At 63.2% G+C, this 15272-nt stretch overlaps 7 protein-coding genes across 7 annotated transcripts in view; 3 read left to right on the top strand and 4 right to left on the bottom strand.

Moving 5' to 3' along the window:
* Nucleotides 1–709, top strand: part of F751_2439 (Bifunctional dihydrofolate reductase-thymidylate synthase) — a gene marked incomplete at both ends in the record, with an annotated part of 3720 nt that extends 3011 nt beyond the window's left edge. The window contains 3 exons of the mRNA XM_011400191.1: nucleotides 25–141; nucleotides 324–437; nucleotides 599–709. Coding sequence (XP_011398493.1) covers nucleotides 25–141; nucleotides 324–437; nucleotides 599–709 — 342 coding nt within the window. The remainder of the gene's footprint in view (nucleotides 1–24; nucleotides 142–323; nucleotides 438–598) is intronic.
* A 274-nt stretch (nucleotides 710–983) lies between these two features.
* Nucleotides 984–1960, bottom strand: F751_2438 (Peptidyl-prolyl cis-trans isomerase H; the record flags this gene model as incomplete). The annotated part of the gene is made up of 5 exons (XM_011400190.1): nucleotides 984–1129; nucleotides 1258–1450; nucleotides 1563–1608; nucleotides 1707–1815; nucleotides 1903–1960. 5 exons carry the CDS (start codon nucleotides 1958–1960, stop codon nucleotides 984–986), a joined length of 552 nt encoding a protein of 183 aa, XP_011398492.1.
* A 377-nt stretch (nucleotides 1961–2337) lies between these two features.
* On the bottom strand, nucleotides 2338–3124 carry F751_2437 (hypothetical protein; the record flags this gene model as incomplete). The annotated part of the gene is made up of 2 exons (XM_011400189.1): nucleotides 2338–2882; nucleotides 3088–3124. 2 exons carry the CDS (start codon nucleotides 3122–3124, stop codon nucleotides 2338–2340), a joined length of 582 nt encoding a protein of 193 aa, XP_011398491.1.
* Nucleotides 3125–5462: 2338 nt separating this feature from the next.
* Nucleotides 5463–6757, bottom strand: F751_2436 (NifU-like protein 4, mitochondrial; the record flags this gene model as incomplete). Its single annotated transcript, XM_011400188.1, has 5 exons — nucleotides 5463–5756; nucleotides 5874–6050; nucleotides 6204–6290; nucleotides 6428–6513; nucleotides 6640–6757. The coding sequence occupies 5 exons, from the start codon at nucleotides 6755–6757 to the stop codon at nucleotides 5463–5465; spliced, it is 762 nt and encodes a 253-aa protein (XP_011398490.1).
* Nucleotides 6758–7219: 462 nt separating this feature from the next.
* F751_2435 (ABC transporter I family member 19) lies at nucleotides 7220–8741 on the top strand (the record flags this gene model as incomplete). The annotated part of the gene is made up of 4 exons (XM_011400187.1): nucleotides 7220–7373; nucleotides 7528–7877; nucleotides 8066–8140; nucleotides 8436–8741. 4 exons carry the CDS (start codon nucleotides 7220–7222, stop codon nucleotides 8739–8741), a joined length of 885 nt encoding a protein of 294 aa, XP_011398489.1.
* Nucleotides 8742–9106: 365 nt separating this feature from the next.
* Nucleotides 9107–10894, bottom strand: F751_2434 (hypothetical protein; the record flags this gene model as incomplete). Its single annotated transcript, XM_011400186.1, has 6 exons — nucleotides 9107–9514; nucleotides 9608–9715; nucleotides 9843–9994; nucleotides 10180–10370; nucleotides 10560–10697; nucleotides 10830–10894. 6 exons carry the CDS (start codon nucleotides 10892–10894, stop codon nucleotides 9107–9109), a joined length of 1062 nt encoding a protein of 353 aa, XP_011398488.1.
* Nucleotides 10895–11614: 720 nt separating this feature from the next.
* F751_2433 (Protein translocase subunit SecA) overlaps nucleotides 11615–15272 on the top strand; it is a gene marked incomplete at both ends in the record, with an annotated part of 7365 nt that continues 3707 nt past the window's right edge. Inside the window, 11 exons of the mRNA XM_011400185.1 lie at nucleotides 11615–11926; nucleotides 12165–12267; nucleotides 12405–12462; nucleotides 12597–12765; nucleotides 13007–13301; nucleotides 13440–13489; nucleotides 13589–13759; nucleotides 13951–14034; nucleotides 14182–14358; nucleotides 14542–14664; nucleotides 14808–15047. Of these exons, the coding sequence (XP_011398487.1) occupies nucleotides 11615–11926; nucleotides 12165–12267; nucleotides 12405–12462; nucleotides 12597–12765; nucleotides 13007–13301; nucleotides 13440–13489; nucleotides 13589–13759; nucleotides 13951–14034; nucleotides 14182–14358; nucleotides 14542–14664; nucleotides 14808–15047 (1782 nt within the window). The remainder of the gene's footprint in view (nucleotides 11927–12164; nucleotides 12268–12404; nucleotides 12463–12596; nucleotides 12766–13006; nucleotides 13302–13439; nucleotides 13490–13588; nucleotides 13760–13950; nucleotides 14035–14181; nucleotides 14359–14541; nucleotides 14665–14807; nucleotides 15048–15272) is intronic.

The raw sequence follows: 15272 nt of genomic DNA, 5'->3' as shown, positions 1-15272 counted from the left end.
CCCCCCTTCCCCCCATCCACGCAGTTCTTCGTGGCAGACGGCGAGCTGTCGTGCCAGATGTACCAGCGCTCCGCCGACCTCGGCCTGGGGGTGCCCTTCAACATCGCATCCTACGCCCTCCTCACCTGCATGCTGGCGCAGGTGGACTCTCCCGCCTTTGGATGAGGGAGCGAAGCAAGGGAAAGGGATGCAGGGGTTGAAATCAGGGGAGAGCCCTCGCACGGTCCCCTCACCATGCATGGTTCCGGCCCCGCCCAGGATTCCCTGTCCGGCCCAAGCGCTGCACTTGCCTGCCATCGTCCAACACCCCCCCATCCACGTAGGTGTGTGGGCTGCAGCGAGGCGACTTTGTGCACGTGCTGGGTGACGCGCACGTGTACTGCAACCATGTGGAGCCGCTGCGGGAGCAGCTGCTGCGCAGCCCCAAGCACTTCCCGGTGGGCGTGGCTGGGGACTGATGTGTGCCCATGTGGAGGCGATGGGGCTGTCAGGAGCGATGTGAGCCGTTGCTGGTGACACTCACTGCGCGACGCCCTCCTGCGTCTTCCAGACCCCATGGGCCCATTGTTTCACCCTCTGAACCCGCTCATCGCTGCAGACGCTGAAGATAAACCCCGAGGTGACCGACATCGATGCCTTCACCATGGCCGACTTTGAGCTGGCAGACTACGAGCCACACAAGAAGATCGCCATGGAAATGGCGGTGTGATCTGATTTTGGTGAGCGTACCGTGAAAGTGCGCCTGCCTGCCGCCCACCCAAGGCCCCAAGCCGCTCGCCGTGCAGACATGGGTGCCTGCGCAAGGGGCTCTCGCGCACTGCTGCCTTGGAGTGGTCATGCTGAGGCCAGTCTCTGCGTCCTCGAGCCCTGGGCTGCGCTTGGCTCAAAGCATCTCCTGCCCGGTCCTGTCCGGCGACGTGACCTCTCAGATGCCTCTCACCGAGACCGGCACCCCTGCCCCTGGCCCTGCATCTTGTCCTGCCCTACATCTCACCACACTCTGTGATCACGCACGCCAACTTGGGCTTGTTGTTCTGCCCCGCGGTCTGCACCGCCTCCAGCTTGCGCACAGTCAGCATGCTCTCCGCCAGCACCCGCCCAAATACGACGTGCTTGTCGTCCAGCCACTCTGCAAGGAGTCGGCTTGGTTTGAGAGAGCGGGTCCCCGGACAGTCAGGGCGCACGCCGCCGCAGGCAATGGTGGCTGATCTGGTCTGATTGCCAGCCGAGCCTCCCCTGCCCTGCCAGGCCCCCCACCTGTCTTGGCGACGGTGATGAAGAACTGGCTGCCATTGGTCCCTGGCCCAGAGTTGGCCATGGAGAGCAGGCCAGGACCCATGTGTCGCCCCGTGAAGTTCTCGTCCTCGAAGCGGCTGCCGTAGATGCTGAGGGAACCGGTGCCGTCGCCCTTGAGGAAGTCGCCGCCCTGGAGCATGAAGCCCTTGATGATCTGGGTGCATGCCGAAGGGGTTGGAGGGGTTTGGCGTAGTAAGGGTCGGCTGCACAGGCGAATGCATGGAGCAACCCATTGATGCAGCCGCAAAGCATTCGCCATCCGGTACCCTGTGAAAGATGCTGTCCTTGTATCCGACGGGGAGCCCTTGTTTCCTGTCCAATTTGGGAGCGAGAGAGTCGTTGGCACGCGTGGATGTCGGCGCAGCCTGAGGGACCTAGCTTGATTCACCCCCCATGAGCTCTGGCCCCACCTGAACTCTCCAGTGCAGAATTGCCTGAAGTTCTCGGCTGTGCGAGGTACAATGTCCGCAAAAAGCTCCATCTTTATCCTACCGGCAGGCTGGCCACCAATGCTAACATCTGCGTGAGCATGAGTGGTGACAAGGTGGGCTTGGCTGGGGCACAGTGGTGTTTGTTGGGCTGCACAGCGACCTCACCTCTCCTCACCGAAGAACACGATGGGGTTGCTAGGTACTGGCGCGCGCAGATGCCATTGCTCCGCCATTTTTACAGATCTAGGGGAGGTGTCTGTAAGCACGAGTAGATCGGGGTCCCAAGCTTGTGCCGCTTGTGGGTGATGGTCGCTCTTTTGAAGCCCGCACACGCGCACCTCAGTCAAATCCAGTGCTCACAGATATACAAGTCGTTATTATGGTAATTGCATGCGTTGAGTGTTTGTGACGAGTGATGCCTGTCAGATTGCGCCCCAACTCTCGATGTGGGCTTTTGCCTTGATCCCTTCACAGGCCATTTAGGCTCGACCCTCCAGTGAATATAGACAATACCCTTCCTCTATGAAATTCTGTCAAATTTTACATAGCTCCAACAGCCACCTGGCTCTCTGCTCAATAATGTACAATTCACAAGTGATCGTGAAGTCGCTCACAACTCGGCACCATCTCCCTGCTTGGCCAGGTACTCGAAAACACTCTTGTCCCCGACGTCATCAGACACGGGCTGGGTCCACTTCCTCGCCGCAAAGAGCACCAGGAAGATTGCCACGATGTCGGCGGCCGCCAGCTCAAGCCCCCCTGCCAGCAAGCCGGTCAGGTGTCCGAGGCAGAGGACGGGGATGCCCAGCATCAGCACCGCTGCCTCGGCCTTGCCATAGCAGAGCGCCTCCTTGAAGCAGACGCCAGTGAGCGCGGCCGCGGCCGGACCCACCGCCAGCAGGTAGATCGGGTGCAACTCCAGGGTCTGTAGCAGGGGTCCGCCCTGGGTCAAACCCACCCAGGCTGCCCCCACTGCCCCCACTGCGGCCAAGGCCTGCAGGGCTCGCTTGATGGGCGCCACATAGATGTGGATCAGGGAGAGGGACATGGCAAGTCCCCCAATGGCGCTCACTGCAGCGACATCGCTGCCTGCCTGCAGGACTCCAGCCCATGGGGCATCTGCTGCAGTGTGTGCTAATGCCTGCGAGGCACATGCTGTCAGGGCAGGAAGGGGAGGGATGGAGGAGGTACATGCTGGCACATGAGTAGAACTCCCAGCACATTGTGGAGCTGCAGGACGAGTGTGGCAGGCACCTGCATGGCCCTCTAGTGCGCACGAGCATCCTCTCGGGACAAGCCCTTCGCAGAATCAGTGCGGTATGGCACATCTCAGGCCAGTACAGGCCAGCATGAGGCTCACCTGCCGCGAGGAGGCTCAACCCCGTCCGGTAGCCCATCACCTCTTGAATGTCCCGGTCATCAAGCTGGTAGACACCGAATCGCCCCTGAAATGGTCCCCTCACGCCACCGGCGGCACGGCATGCGAGGTGGGGAGCGCATGGCACCCGTGAGGGCCGCCATGCACTTCGGGGGCCCCACCCCATGCAACCGCCCCGATGGGTCGCAACTTGTCCCGTGCAGCTCATCCTTGAACACTGAAGTATTGAGAAGATCAAAATCTAGCCCCATGGTGCATCTGAATGGCTGCATGGCTTTTGATTGACCTCCCGCAGTTTCGTGCACGACGCTCCCGCAGTTTCGTGCACGGCGCCCCAGAATGCGGTCGACCATGGACGACCGCTGCAACGGGACGTTGCGTCTCATGCACGGCGCCCCTGGGGGCCGTGGGCTTCTGCCCTGGCTGGGAGTATATCCATGCCTCCAGTGCTCTGCTGTAACACCTTGCCCTCGCCATTCCAATAGGCTGCTTATTGACTGACCTGCTTAAGCCGCATTCCGGTTCTGAGAGGACATCCAGGGCAGAGAGCCTCGTACACCACCTCGGCCTACCCAAGCTTCAATTACAACCGCTGCGAGAGGTGCTGTGCCTGCACTGACAGTTCATCCTGCATGTCAATCAAGTCCTGGAACAACATAATCAGATGAAAACCATAGAGAGTGATGATAGTACCTGTACAATCCAACATGTGTCAAGAGAACCGCCAATTGCTGTCAATTATCGCCTATAAAGGCTACCACAAAGGGTGCTATACAACTGGCAGGCAAGTCCGGATGGAGTGCTGGGATGGACACACAGTGCTGGAAAAGAGATTCTATTGGACTAGGGCTTGGGAGGCACCTCCGCCCCAACCACAGTGAAGCATCCAGCACTTGCGGTCGTCGCATCCTTTTGGAAAGGGGATGCAGTTTCGTTCCGTGCTAAATTCTGGGATTCGCAGTGTCCTCCTGCCTACAGTTGTGTATGGGAGCGGCGTACTGTATGCGGTCGAGCATGAGATTACATCCCGCCAGGCAGAGGATCCAGAGACACACAAATGGGTTCTGCCGACAATGCTTCCCAGATCACTGCCTCCGCGCTCGCAGACTCACCGTCACTTGCCCTTGCTGTGCGGTGACTGCCCCACCGGAGGATGCGCGCACAAACCCCCATCCAGCGCTCGCAGCCTCTGCCTGTCCCGAGTATTCAGCCGTCTGGCCTTTGCCGTTGATTTCACCGGTGAAGCTCCCCCACACCATCTCGCTTCCGCTGCCCTTGTACTGTGTTTGGGGGCAGAAGGAGCGATGCTGGTGAACCATCAAACCTCCAGGGCAGCTTTTGAATCAGAATTAGGGCCTATAGCAGAAGTCAGCAGGAGGATGAGTAGGCTGAGGTCCTCCACATCTCACCAGCCCTTACCTTGGCATGTCCTCCTCCCGCCACAAGGCCACTGGACCTTGAAGTGGATGCAAACATGCCGGCGTCAGCGTTAGCACCCTGGCCCGACGCCACCGCCTCCACGGACCCATCTGCGCTGTATCCAGAGTCTGTCTGCGCGGAGGCCTTCCCAGAAACTTGTCCATCGGAGTCCCCGGAGAGGCTGACCTCGCCGCTGAGGTGCCTACATGGCGCGTAGTCGAGAAGGTCTAAGAGCAGCCTCCCGCATGGCCACTTTGACACCGAGTCGGCCCAAGGGCGACGGCTCCATGCATTGTCAGGACTGACGGCAAAATGGGATGATATGCAACCTACATCGATCTTAAACGTAGCAACAGTGCCCCGGGCACAATACCTGGCGTCACTTCGTACGGCCGACGACATGAGGAGTGCGATAATCACCGCATGGGCACGAAACCCCCAAACAAGCCCCATTGCTGCACTGAGAGACGAAATGATAGGATTAGAATACCATACTGTACATATTCAGTCTTGTCTATTGCAATGTTTCCAATTAGAATGTTAGAGGGGTGCGTTGAGACGAGGGACTGGGTTAAGGTTGCAGTATGGGCTGACGGGAGGAAATCCCGGTGGTCCGACCCCTCCCATATGTTCCGGAAGAGCAAATCCATCATGGGGTGGGGGTGAGAGGTTTTAGATGGGCTTCACCAGAACAAAACAGTATATGCCACGTGTTTTATAGGCTTGCAGGTACGGCGGTGTCGGGCCGCCGAGGTTCCAGTGCCCTAGGCGTCGTCCGCCGGGAAGCCCTTTCGTTCCCGAGGAGGCGGAAGGCCCCCACCACCTGCACCCCCTATCAATGGCAGTCGTCGCCATTGAAAGCACGATATTATTGCATATTACACGATGTGCGTCTTGCAAGGTTCCCAACCTGTACAGGCCCTATTGCACCATGCTCATCAGTTGGACAAGTGCTTCTCCAGCTCGTTGAATGCGGCAAGCCCAGCTTGCTCCGACTCGTCTGCCGGCGCCTCCACCACCCCCTTCACCTCCGGGACGTAGTGCGACATCATGTTCTCAATCCCGTTCTTCAGCGTGATGGCGGAGGAGGGGCAGCCGCTGCACGCGCCCAGCATCTTCAGGGTCACGATGCCAGAGTCGGGGTCGAAACCCTTGTAGGAGACATCCCCCCCATCCTCCTGCACCGCCGGGCGGATGCGGGTCTCCAGGAGCTCCTTGATCATGGCCACCACCTTTTTTGAGGGGTGAAGGGGAGGGGTGGGGTGGGTGTCCAGCGATGGAGTGGGCAGTGGGCGCTGTGAGTGTCAGGGGTCTCCTCCCACCCTCTGTGCATGCATCCCGACCAGCACCTCGTCATCGTCGTCGTTGATGACGTTGTCCAGGTTCTCCACAGCGCCGCCCTCGAGCAGCACTGGCTTGCCAGAGGAGTAGAAGTCGGTGATGGCAGCAAAGATGTCGGGCTTCAGCACCGCCCAGGGGTAGGTGTCGGTCTTGGTCACCGTGACAAAGTTGGTGCCGAAGAAAACCTGGAGGGGTGGTGGGGAGGGTGGGGTGTCGGCAGCAGGCAGGTCCTGACAGCGCCCAACTTTGGTATGCAAGCCTGGCGACGGGTACGTCGACCACCAGACCCTCCATGTCTGGGCCCCGTCACATGCAGCCAGTGGAGCAACCCCCCACACCTGCTGCACCCCATCGATCTGGAAGAGGGCTTTTGCGAGCGGGGAGGCCATGCTCTCGCGCGCCGTCAGGAAGCCTTGCGTGCCACTCTGTGAAGGAGTCAGACGGGGCACGGTGCCCGATGGTATCACGGAATCGCCAGTACCTGTGCGTCACCAAGGGCATGAGCGATGCCCAGCCAGATGCTCCCTGCCAGCGAGCAGTATGACTCTTCCCAGGACCTCACCTCCAACACGGGCTTGCCAGGCAAGAACATCATGCTGGTGGGGTTGGGCGTCTTCTCTACCTGGATGAAAAGCGACCGCCTCGAACCTATGGGAAAGGAGGGGAGCCAAGAGCTGAATCTGAGCAGGACGAACCCTGTCAGGAGAATGGGAGGGAGAGGCACCTCGGACCGGCACAATGCTGCAACTTTTCCAAAGCCGTGAACAAACGTACTTGTCATGTCTCGGCCAGTGGCTCGCGCTTGTGTGACTGCCGTGGATGTGCGCAACGACGCGAACAGCCCGGTGTACGCTGAGGTGTGCATGCCCTTCTGAGCCTCCAAGCACTGCATGTAGGCGCTTAAGCCGCATGTACAGGCTATCCGGGCAGCATCACGCTGGTTGTACGTCTGCTCAAGAGCCAGACGGAGGGGAGCTGATTGCTGAGCCAACATACGACGCAAGCCAGCCATGCTGCTCCCGGCCTGAGCAACGCTCCCAGTATGCAGATCCGAAGCCGAAGACTAGGAAATCAATGAACGAGGTATTTGATGTAGTCACCCTAGGGTATCCTGCCCTTTTCTGCATGCGCACATCGTCTCGTCCGTGACACTCACACTGGTCGCCCAGGGGTGCGCTCCTACCGCAGCATGCCCGGCATGGCAAGCCTTAGATCACTTCTCCTGGCCATACATTCCCGAAAAGTGCTGGCGCGCAGTTAAAGCGAGTCATGACTTCGGGATAATCAGGGCTTGAAGAGTTTTTCTAAGGAGCTGGAAGAGAAGCCAGGGGCCACTGAGGTGTACTCCGCGGTGATGACGAGCTCCCACCACCCCCCAACCGACCTGCCCTCGGTTCTCGTGACTGACTTGACTTACAAAGCCGGCTTCGGTCCAGTATTATTAGAGAACATAAATCTCGACCTGCCGCCCGGCAGCCGCTGCCTCCTGTGCGGCGCCAATGGGGCCGGTGAGTGCGCCAAGGGCCTCAAATCTCTCAGGGAACGCGCCTTCATGGCTCGGACGCGAGGGACTGGTGGCGACCTGGGATTGCTTTGGACAAGTTACCGCGTGCTCCTGTATTTCTATGCTCTCACCCTTCTCCTACAACATCCCTCCCCTAGGTAAGACCACCCTGCTGCAGGTGCTGGCGGGCAAGCACATGGTCCCGCCATCTGCGGTCCAGATTCTGGGCCGCCCCGCCTTCCACGACCTCTCTCTGGTGACCACGGGGGACCTCGGCTACCTGGGCACGCAGTGGCGCAGCGGGGCGGGGACGCCCGGCGGCGGCCAGCCCCTGAAGGGAAACTTAAGCGCCCGCACACTGATCTACGGGGTGCAGGGGGCGGACCCCGCGCGGCGGGACCGCCTGCTCCGCCTGCTTGACATCGACCTTGAGTGGACCATGCTGAGCGCCTCTGACGGGCAGCGCCGCCGGGTGCAGATCGCCATGGGCCTGCTGCTGCCCTACAAGGTGCTGAGCTGGGTGTAAATGAGGGGTGGGTGGGTTGGCGTGCATCTATGCTGGGAGACACATGGTGGAGTGTGCCATCTGTATTTTTCCAAGCTGACCAGCGTCACTCCTTTTCCCCAGCTGTGCCCTGCCTCATCTCTTTGTTGTTTCTTAGTCCTCCTCACACCCCAACATGCCAACCATCAAAGGTGCTGCTGCTGGATGAGATCACCGTGGACATGGACGTCCTCGGCCGGCTGGACCTCCTGCACTTCTTCAAGCAGGTCGGTGGGCAGCGGGGCTGGGGTCACTGCCATGTTCCTTGTGATGGGGTCTGTGTAGACTGGGAAGGCTCGCAGACTGTGGATGGGAGCTGCGGCAGGTCCAACCTATTCAAGCTGAGGCCCACAGCTATCGATGGGTTGTTTGCACCTGTCAAGGACCCCAGATCCCATCCTCAGCCTCGAGCGTCACCAAAAGGGCGAGGACTCCCCCGGTCAAGAACCCTCACACCGGGGCCCAGTTTGCAAGTTCTCAGACCCTGTCAGCCATAAGGCAGGCCCCCGTCCCCCCCCGCAGGAGTGCGAGGAGAGGGGTGCCAGCATCGTGTATGCCACCCACATTTTTGATGGGCTGGAGGGTTGGCCCACCCACCTGGCCTACATGGAGGGCGGCAAGGTGGTCAAGGGGGGCCTCTGGGCCGGCATCCACGAGCTGGAGGGCGGGCAGAGGCTGCTCGCCACGGTCGAGCAGTGGCTGCTGAAGGAGAAGAAAGAGCGGAGGGCGGCCATGGCGGCGGGCGGCTGCAAGCAGGACGCCCTGACCACGGCCGCCAAGCAGCCGGCACCCATGATGCCCAGCCGGCACATGGCCTACTTCCGCTAGGGCAGGCCCATGATGGGCCATGCTTCCAGTATTTTTTTTACCTCCAATCGTCGGGCAGGCAGCTGAAGGGTCAATGACTCGCCAGCGTCCTGTGGTAATCCTTGTTCCTGCCACACCCTTGTCCAGATTACTCATGCCCTTGAGCACACTGACTCGCAATACAAACATGATTAGGAAGGGGGAGTTGCGGCACACAGCTGGCACCCTACCGGCCACAAGCCTGGCGATGTAATTTTCGAATGGCTGTTCTCACCGGACGCTGCCTGTGGCGCAGAGACCGCACCACAGCAGGCTCACTTTGCAGCAGCAAACAAGCGCAAGCATCCTTCCCAGTCTCCGGAAGGGCTCCAGCATCCCCAGCTCGCTCAGCCCAGGTCCTCCCACTCCCCGGTGCTGGTGTGCAGGATGCGGGTGCGCCGGGCACCGCCCTCCGCATCAACTGCGGTGGTGGTCAGCAGGGGCTGGCGCTGCACGCCCAGCACGCCTCCCCCCCGCGCCACCTCCACCAGCACGTCTGCGGCGGAGAGCACGCCGCCGGGCGGCGCCAGCCGCACCTCGACAAAGTGGTGCGTCCGCGCCCCCGCCCCCGGCAGGCGCACGATGCGCGGCACCACCGCGGCGTTCAGGAACACCGCGCCGTGCGCGACCGCCACGCGCTCGCGTTTGACCCCGGGCCGCTCCCTGCGCACCGAGTGGTGCAGCTCCTCGTGCATGTGGCCGTAGGCCACCAGCGTGGGGGGTCGGCCCCGGGCGCAGAGCTCCCGCAGCGCCGCCTGGCGGGGTGATGGGTGGGGTTTGGGGGGGGCGATTGGAGTGGGACAGGGAAGCACAGTCTTGGGGTGCCGGCGCAGCACCGGAATCCCCACCTCCAGGTCGGCGTCGCCGTGGTCGCCCCCACCCGGCCTCCAGTCGACGCCGCAGGGGTCCTCCGGCCGCCCACCCAGGCCGGAGGGGCCGTTGTGCGCGATGAGCACCTGCGCGAAGGTGGGTGGGGTTTTGGAGGAGTGGGTCCGTGAGATGTCAATCCTTGTTGTGACACCGGGCGGCTGTACCATCTTGTGGGATCCTGACGCCAACACCGTCGGCAAAAACTCCACGGACCAGGGGCAGGTGCGGTGCAGCTTCATGCTGCCGTTCAGCGGTCTCAACGATTCGCTGGGCAGACATGGACATGGAGTCCACGTCGTAGTGGCGCTGGTAGAAGTCCGTCACATGGTCATCCATGGCGCCGCCCTGACTGAAGGGGCGGGCACCTATGGGGCAAGTGGAAGGCAGGGAACACTCACAGTAGTGAAGGTCAGGGCAGCACTGTGCGTGCAAAGGTGCGGGTGAGTGGCGACCCAGCATGAGCACCTGCGCCACAGCCAGATTCGAATGCCACCCAAAGGTCTGCTGAGGTGTTGACCCCAGACAGACCCTCCCCTGCCGCTGCACTCACCCACGACGCTCAACCTGCCATCGGCCATGGTGGCGGATGCGTACCCCAAGTGCATGGACCCCAGAGCCTCCAGCTGGAGGGCCACGTTAGGCGAGGCGCCGGACCCGGGGTCACTGCAGAACGGCCCCAGCGTGCTCTTCTGCAAAATCCTCTTGACGTAGTACTCTTTGCCCCTCCCGCTGAGCGAGAACCTGCGCTCGAGGGCTTGGGGACTTGCTTTGGGGCGCGCTGACCTGCATGCTGCAGCAAGCTCATAGCGTTGCAACTCATACCAGGCAGCGTTGGCTGTATCACGCGGGGATCCTCCCCGCGAAGCCAGCTGACACATCACTCCAAAACTCAGCTCCCCTTCTCCCCTCCTTTCCCCTCCTCCCCCGCACATGGCATCGTGATTGCCGAGGATGAAGGCCTTTGGAAGGTCCAGCGCCGCCAGGGACCTCACCAGCGCCACATCCTCGTTCCCAAAGTCGCCGAGGAAGAGGACGGCATCCGGTTCCAGGTGGCGCGCGGCCGTCGCACTGACGGTGGGGGGAGGGGGGATTGGTCATACATGTAGGTACCGATGGGCTTCATCTGCTGCATGCATGCACAGATGAACAGCAACAGCCAGTGACAATCGGTCCCGCCATGCATGAGCTCCTTGTGCGCACCTGTCCTCGTCCCAGTCACCATGAACATCACCCACCAAGACGAGCTTGATGGGGTCCTGGGTCATGCTAAGGCTGGCAGTGCCAGCTCTCGCACGGTGTATGCAGCCTTGGGCCGGAGCACCTCTCGAACCCCGTTGTAGGCGACAGAGGGTCTGGGAGATGGCGCGCATCAATGGGCCGGGGACTCCAGGCCACTCCGCAGCACCTCGCAGGTGGGCGTCAGCCTCTATTCATCCCGGCATGGAGGTGCTGCGGTATGGTGGGAGCAATATGATGTCATGAAACCCCAGAGATCGCCTGGATCCGGCATGGATTATTGTGCAACAGAGCGAAGCGTGTCGGGAGGTGATCTGCCTGGGCGCGAGGACGTATCGCCGAGACTCATTGGCCCTGACCAATCTCTGAATCTGTGCACCTGGCTTGCGGGGCAATGCATCATTGCATGCTACTACATTACGAAGCTCTGGGTCAATGATCTGAGACTCATCCCTCCTGTCGCCTAGAGGCGGGGGATGGAGCTACACCGTGCGGGCGTTGGAACGCCCATGCGCCTGCGGCAAGCATGTGCGCAGCCGCTCAAAGCACAAATGGGGCGCAGAGTGCACATAGGCGTGTGCATACATGGTCCGTCGCCACCCTCCATCCCGCGAACTCCCCAAAGGCCCCTCCGGGCACCACACTGCATGGCGACCCAAACCTCGATCGTCAGCGTGAGTGCGGGGGGATGGAGGAGGGGCTGGACCCAGGTGGGCCTCCCTGCCAGTGTTCATGTCCATGCCGAGCTCATGACTACCCATCGCGAGCCGTCGCCTCCCCTCACGCAGTCGGCGCCAGAGAGCCCCAGGGTGAGCCTCCAGGGCCTGTCCCGCGGGGAGCGCCGCGTCGTGGGGCGCCACACACCCACCCTAGAGGCCATCGCAGCCCTCGAGCCGGCGCTGCGTGAGCTCACGGACGAGGAGCTGGCGGGGACAACGTCCAGGCTGCGCGTCCGCCTTGCCGGCGGGGAGACCTTGAAGGCGCTACTGCCCGAAGCCTATGCTGCCGTGAGGGAGGCGGCGCGCCGTGTCCTGGGCATGAGGCACTATGATGTGCAGATGGTGAGCATGTTCCTGGTGGAAAGGGGGAGGGGGGGTGCGGGGAAGGGGGGGAGCTGCTGGGACTGTCAGAATGGACATTCCTGCTCCTTGCTGTGCCATAGCAGGTTCTCATGGCCAACATGGCACGGCACCTGTTGGCTGCAAGGCCTCTGCAGCTCAGGCTTGACAGCCTGGCCACTTGAACAAGCCCTGCTGGAGGGGTTTTGTCCTCATGACTCTCACCCCACCCTTGGTGCAGCTGGGAGGCATCGTCCTGTTCGAGGGCTGTGTGGCTGAGATGGGCACGGGCGAGGGCAAGACCCTCGTGGCGACCCTGCCAGCGTACCTCGCCTCCCTGGAAGGTATGGTTTGGGTAGAGGTGGGTGGCAAGGCACTCACTGGTAGGTGCCTACATTCCGCAGCCAGGGGCCGCGGTGGCGTGACAGGTCGGGCCCCACTCTTGCCCACATTCCCAGTGCCTCGCCCCCTCCTCTCGCAGGCCTGGGCGCGCACATCGTGACGGTGAACGACTACCTGGCCAAGCGCGATGCGGAGTGGTGAGGAAAGGAGGGATCAGGGTTTGGGACCGGTGCCAGGGTCCTGTCCCTACGGCGGCGCCGGTGCAGGACCCCACCCCGCCCGCCGCCCCATGCAAATCAGCCCGTGCCCCCGCCGCCACCCGCCCCTCCAGGGTGGGCAAGGTCTTCACGGCCCTCGGCTCCAGCGTGGGCGTGGTGGTCGCCACCGACGACACGCCCACGGCCCAGGCGGCCTTTGCCGCCGACATCACCTACGTCACCGCCCAGCAGCTGGGGTTCACCTACCTGCGGGACAACATGACCGGCGACCCGGCCTCGCTGGTGGGACGCTGTTTGTATGGGAAACAGGGGGAATCGCGAAGACGGAGGGGAGAGGGTGGCTGTTGCTCCGCGCTGCTCAAGCACGACCAGGCAGGGGCCTGGTCGGGAGGGACGCCTGGGTGCCCAGGAACCTGGGCATGCTGCGTCTGTGGCACCCTGGCAGAGGGTGCCACGTGCAGACGGTGGTCACGGTCCGTCCGGCCCCCCCCCACTCAAGCTCCCCCTCCCTCAAACATGGCAGGTGCTGACGCGCCCGCCCGCCTTTGCGCTGGTGGATGAGGTGGATGCGGTGCTGGTGGACGAGTGCGCCACCCCCCTGGTCATGTCGGCCCAGGCCGACGTGGTGGACGCGGGGCACTGGGTGGCGGCGGCCGCCGTGGCGCGCCGCCTGCGCCCCGCCACGCTCTCCTCCGCCGAGGCGGAGGACGCCAGGCTGCAGGAGTGGGCGGACGGCGCCGCCGACGCCGTCATCCTGCCGCACAGCCGCCAGGCCACGCTGACGGGGCGGGGGCTGCGCACTGCAGTGTCCCTGCTCGGTGAGACGGAGGGAGGGGGGCCGGGGTGGGGGTCTTGGAGTCCGGGCTGCGCCGGCCGCGCCGCCGGGTGCGAGACCGCCCTTCGAGGTCGTGGGGAGCATCGGTCCAGCCCTGACACTGCCCCCCAAACCACCGCAGTGGAGGCTGGCGTCGCGGGCGTGGGCAGGGACGCGGGCGGCGCCCTGCATGTCGTCCAGCTCACGAGCCCGGAGGAGGAGGGCCCGGCCCCCGCGTCCGGCACCGCGCCCGGCCCGCGCTGGACGGCCCTGGTGACGCCCGTGCCGGAGCACCGGCCGGGCCAGCTTCCAGTCAGCTTCCAGCCGGCCCCGCCCCTGACCCTGCGCTCGGTGGCCAGCGTGCCCGACGCGCTGCGGCGCGCGGGGCTGGTGGACGTGGACGCCGGGGACGAAGGGGTCGCGGCGCGCACCGCCCCGGTGCTCATGTGGGGTAGCGAGGAGGTGGGCTTGGGGAGAAGGGGGGGCGTTGAGATGAAAGGTGGCGGCAATGATCATGGCACTTGCCCACCAGGGACCCTCAGGGGGCTGGTGTGCCGGGGGGGGAGCCGCTCTGACAAGCTCTTCAGTCATGCAGCACCCCGCTCGACGCCTGTTCAGACTCTCACACCCCCACAAACGCGCTCCCCTGCCAGGCGTTCGGCAAGTACATCCAGACCTGCCTCAAGGCCCTGCACCTCTACCACCGTGATGTCGACTACACCGTGCGGGATGATCAGGTGAGGGGGGGGGTGGGGGGAGCTGCCCAGAAGCTGGCGATGTGGACAGGTTCGATGGGGCAGCAAGCGTGTGGAGGCCACTGTTCCCCCCTCCGATCATCACATCCATCGCGCCCTTTCTGTCCCCTCCACACACGCACACGACAGGTAATCCTGATCGACCAGAGCACCGGGCGGGAGCGGGAGAAGACGCGGTGGTCTGACGGGCTGCATCAGGCGGTGGAGGCCAAAGAAAGGGCGGCCATCTCGGCGCGCGACTACAACCAGGCCTCCATCACCTTCACCTCTCTGTTCAAGATGTACCGGCGCCTGGCCGGCATGACGGTGGGGGCCCCTGGATGGGTGTGGAGAAAGGGGCTTACTGATCGGCCAAGTTGGCCGTCGCCGCTCGCACAAGCATGGCCTCCTATGCGCGCCCCCCCTCCCCCCCCCCTCCCCCCCTCCAACAAGACACAACAACACACCGACCGTAAGGAACCCAGTAACTATCGCCCTCTTCCAACGCAGGGCACGGCCCTCCCGCTGCAAGCCGACTTCCTGGACGCCTATGACCTGAAGGTGGTGGCCCTGCCGCCCCATCGGCCACGGCAGAGGGAGGATCACCCCCCCGAGGTCTACATGGGCACGGAGGTGTGACGGGGCCGGTGCGGAGGCAGGGAGCTGGTACTCCTGGGTCTCTGTCGTGCCCTGCGCTGCGTTCTCCTCCCTTCCGATGCTCCAGTGGAGATGATCAGGCCGGCCCCCAACCGTTCACCTCTGCCCCCGCACCCCAGGGCTACCTGGCTCGCCTGGAGCAGCTGCTGGTGGAGGCCCTGGATGCCGGGCGGCCCGTGCTGGTGGGCACGGCCACCGTGGAGCAGTCGGAGGCGCTGTACGGCCGCCTCTCCCGCCTGCTGGAGTCGGAGTTTGGCGGGCTGGGGGTCAAGGGTCCCACCCTGAACCTCTTGAACGCCCGCCCTGAGAGCGTCCGAAGGGAGGCCCAGATCATCGCCCAGGCCGGACTGCCCGGCACGGTGAGCTGGCATGGGGAGGGAGGGCGGGTGGGAGATTTTTGGTGGAAAGGGAGGCGGCGGCGCGAGCTGCCGGCGTGTGTGTCTCTGCCCTGTGCCCCGATGAACCCCAGCGTCTCACTCCACGCCGCCCCCCTCAAAACGCAGATCACCATCGCCACCAACATGGCGGGGAGGGGAACCGGACATCCTGCTGGGGGCGAATGCCAAGGGGCTGACGCAGCAGAC

This window comes from Auxenochlorella protothecoides, assembly GCF_000733215.1.
Source record: "Auxenochlorella protothecoides strain 0710 unplaced genomic scaffold scaffold24, whole genome shotgun sequence".
In the NCBI taxonomy this organism is placed as follows: Eukaryota; Viridiplantae; Chlorophyta; class Trebouxiophyceae; order Chlorellales; family Chlorellaceae; genus Auxenochlorella; species Auxenochlorella protothecoides.
The sequence above is the reverse complement of the archived record's forward strand: the minus strand, read 5'-3'. Positions and strand labels throughout refer to the sequence as shown.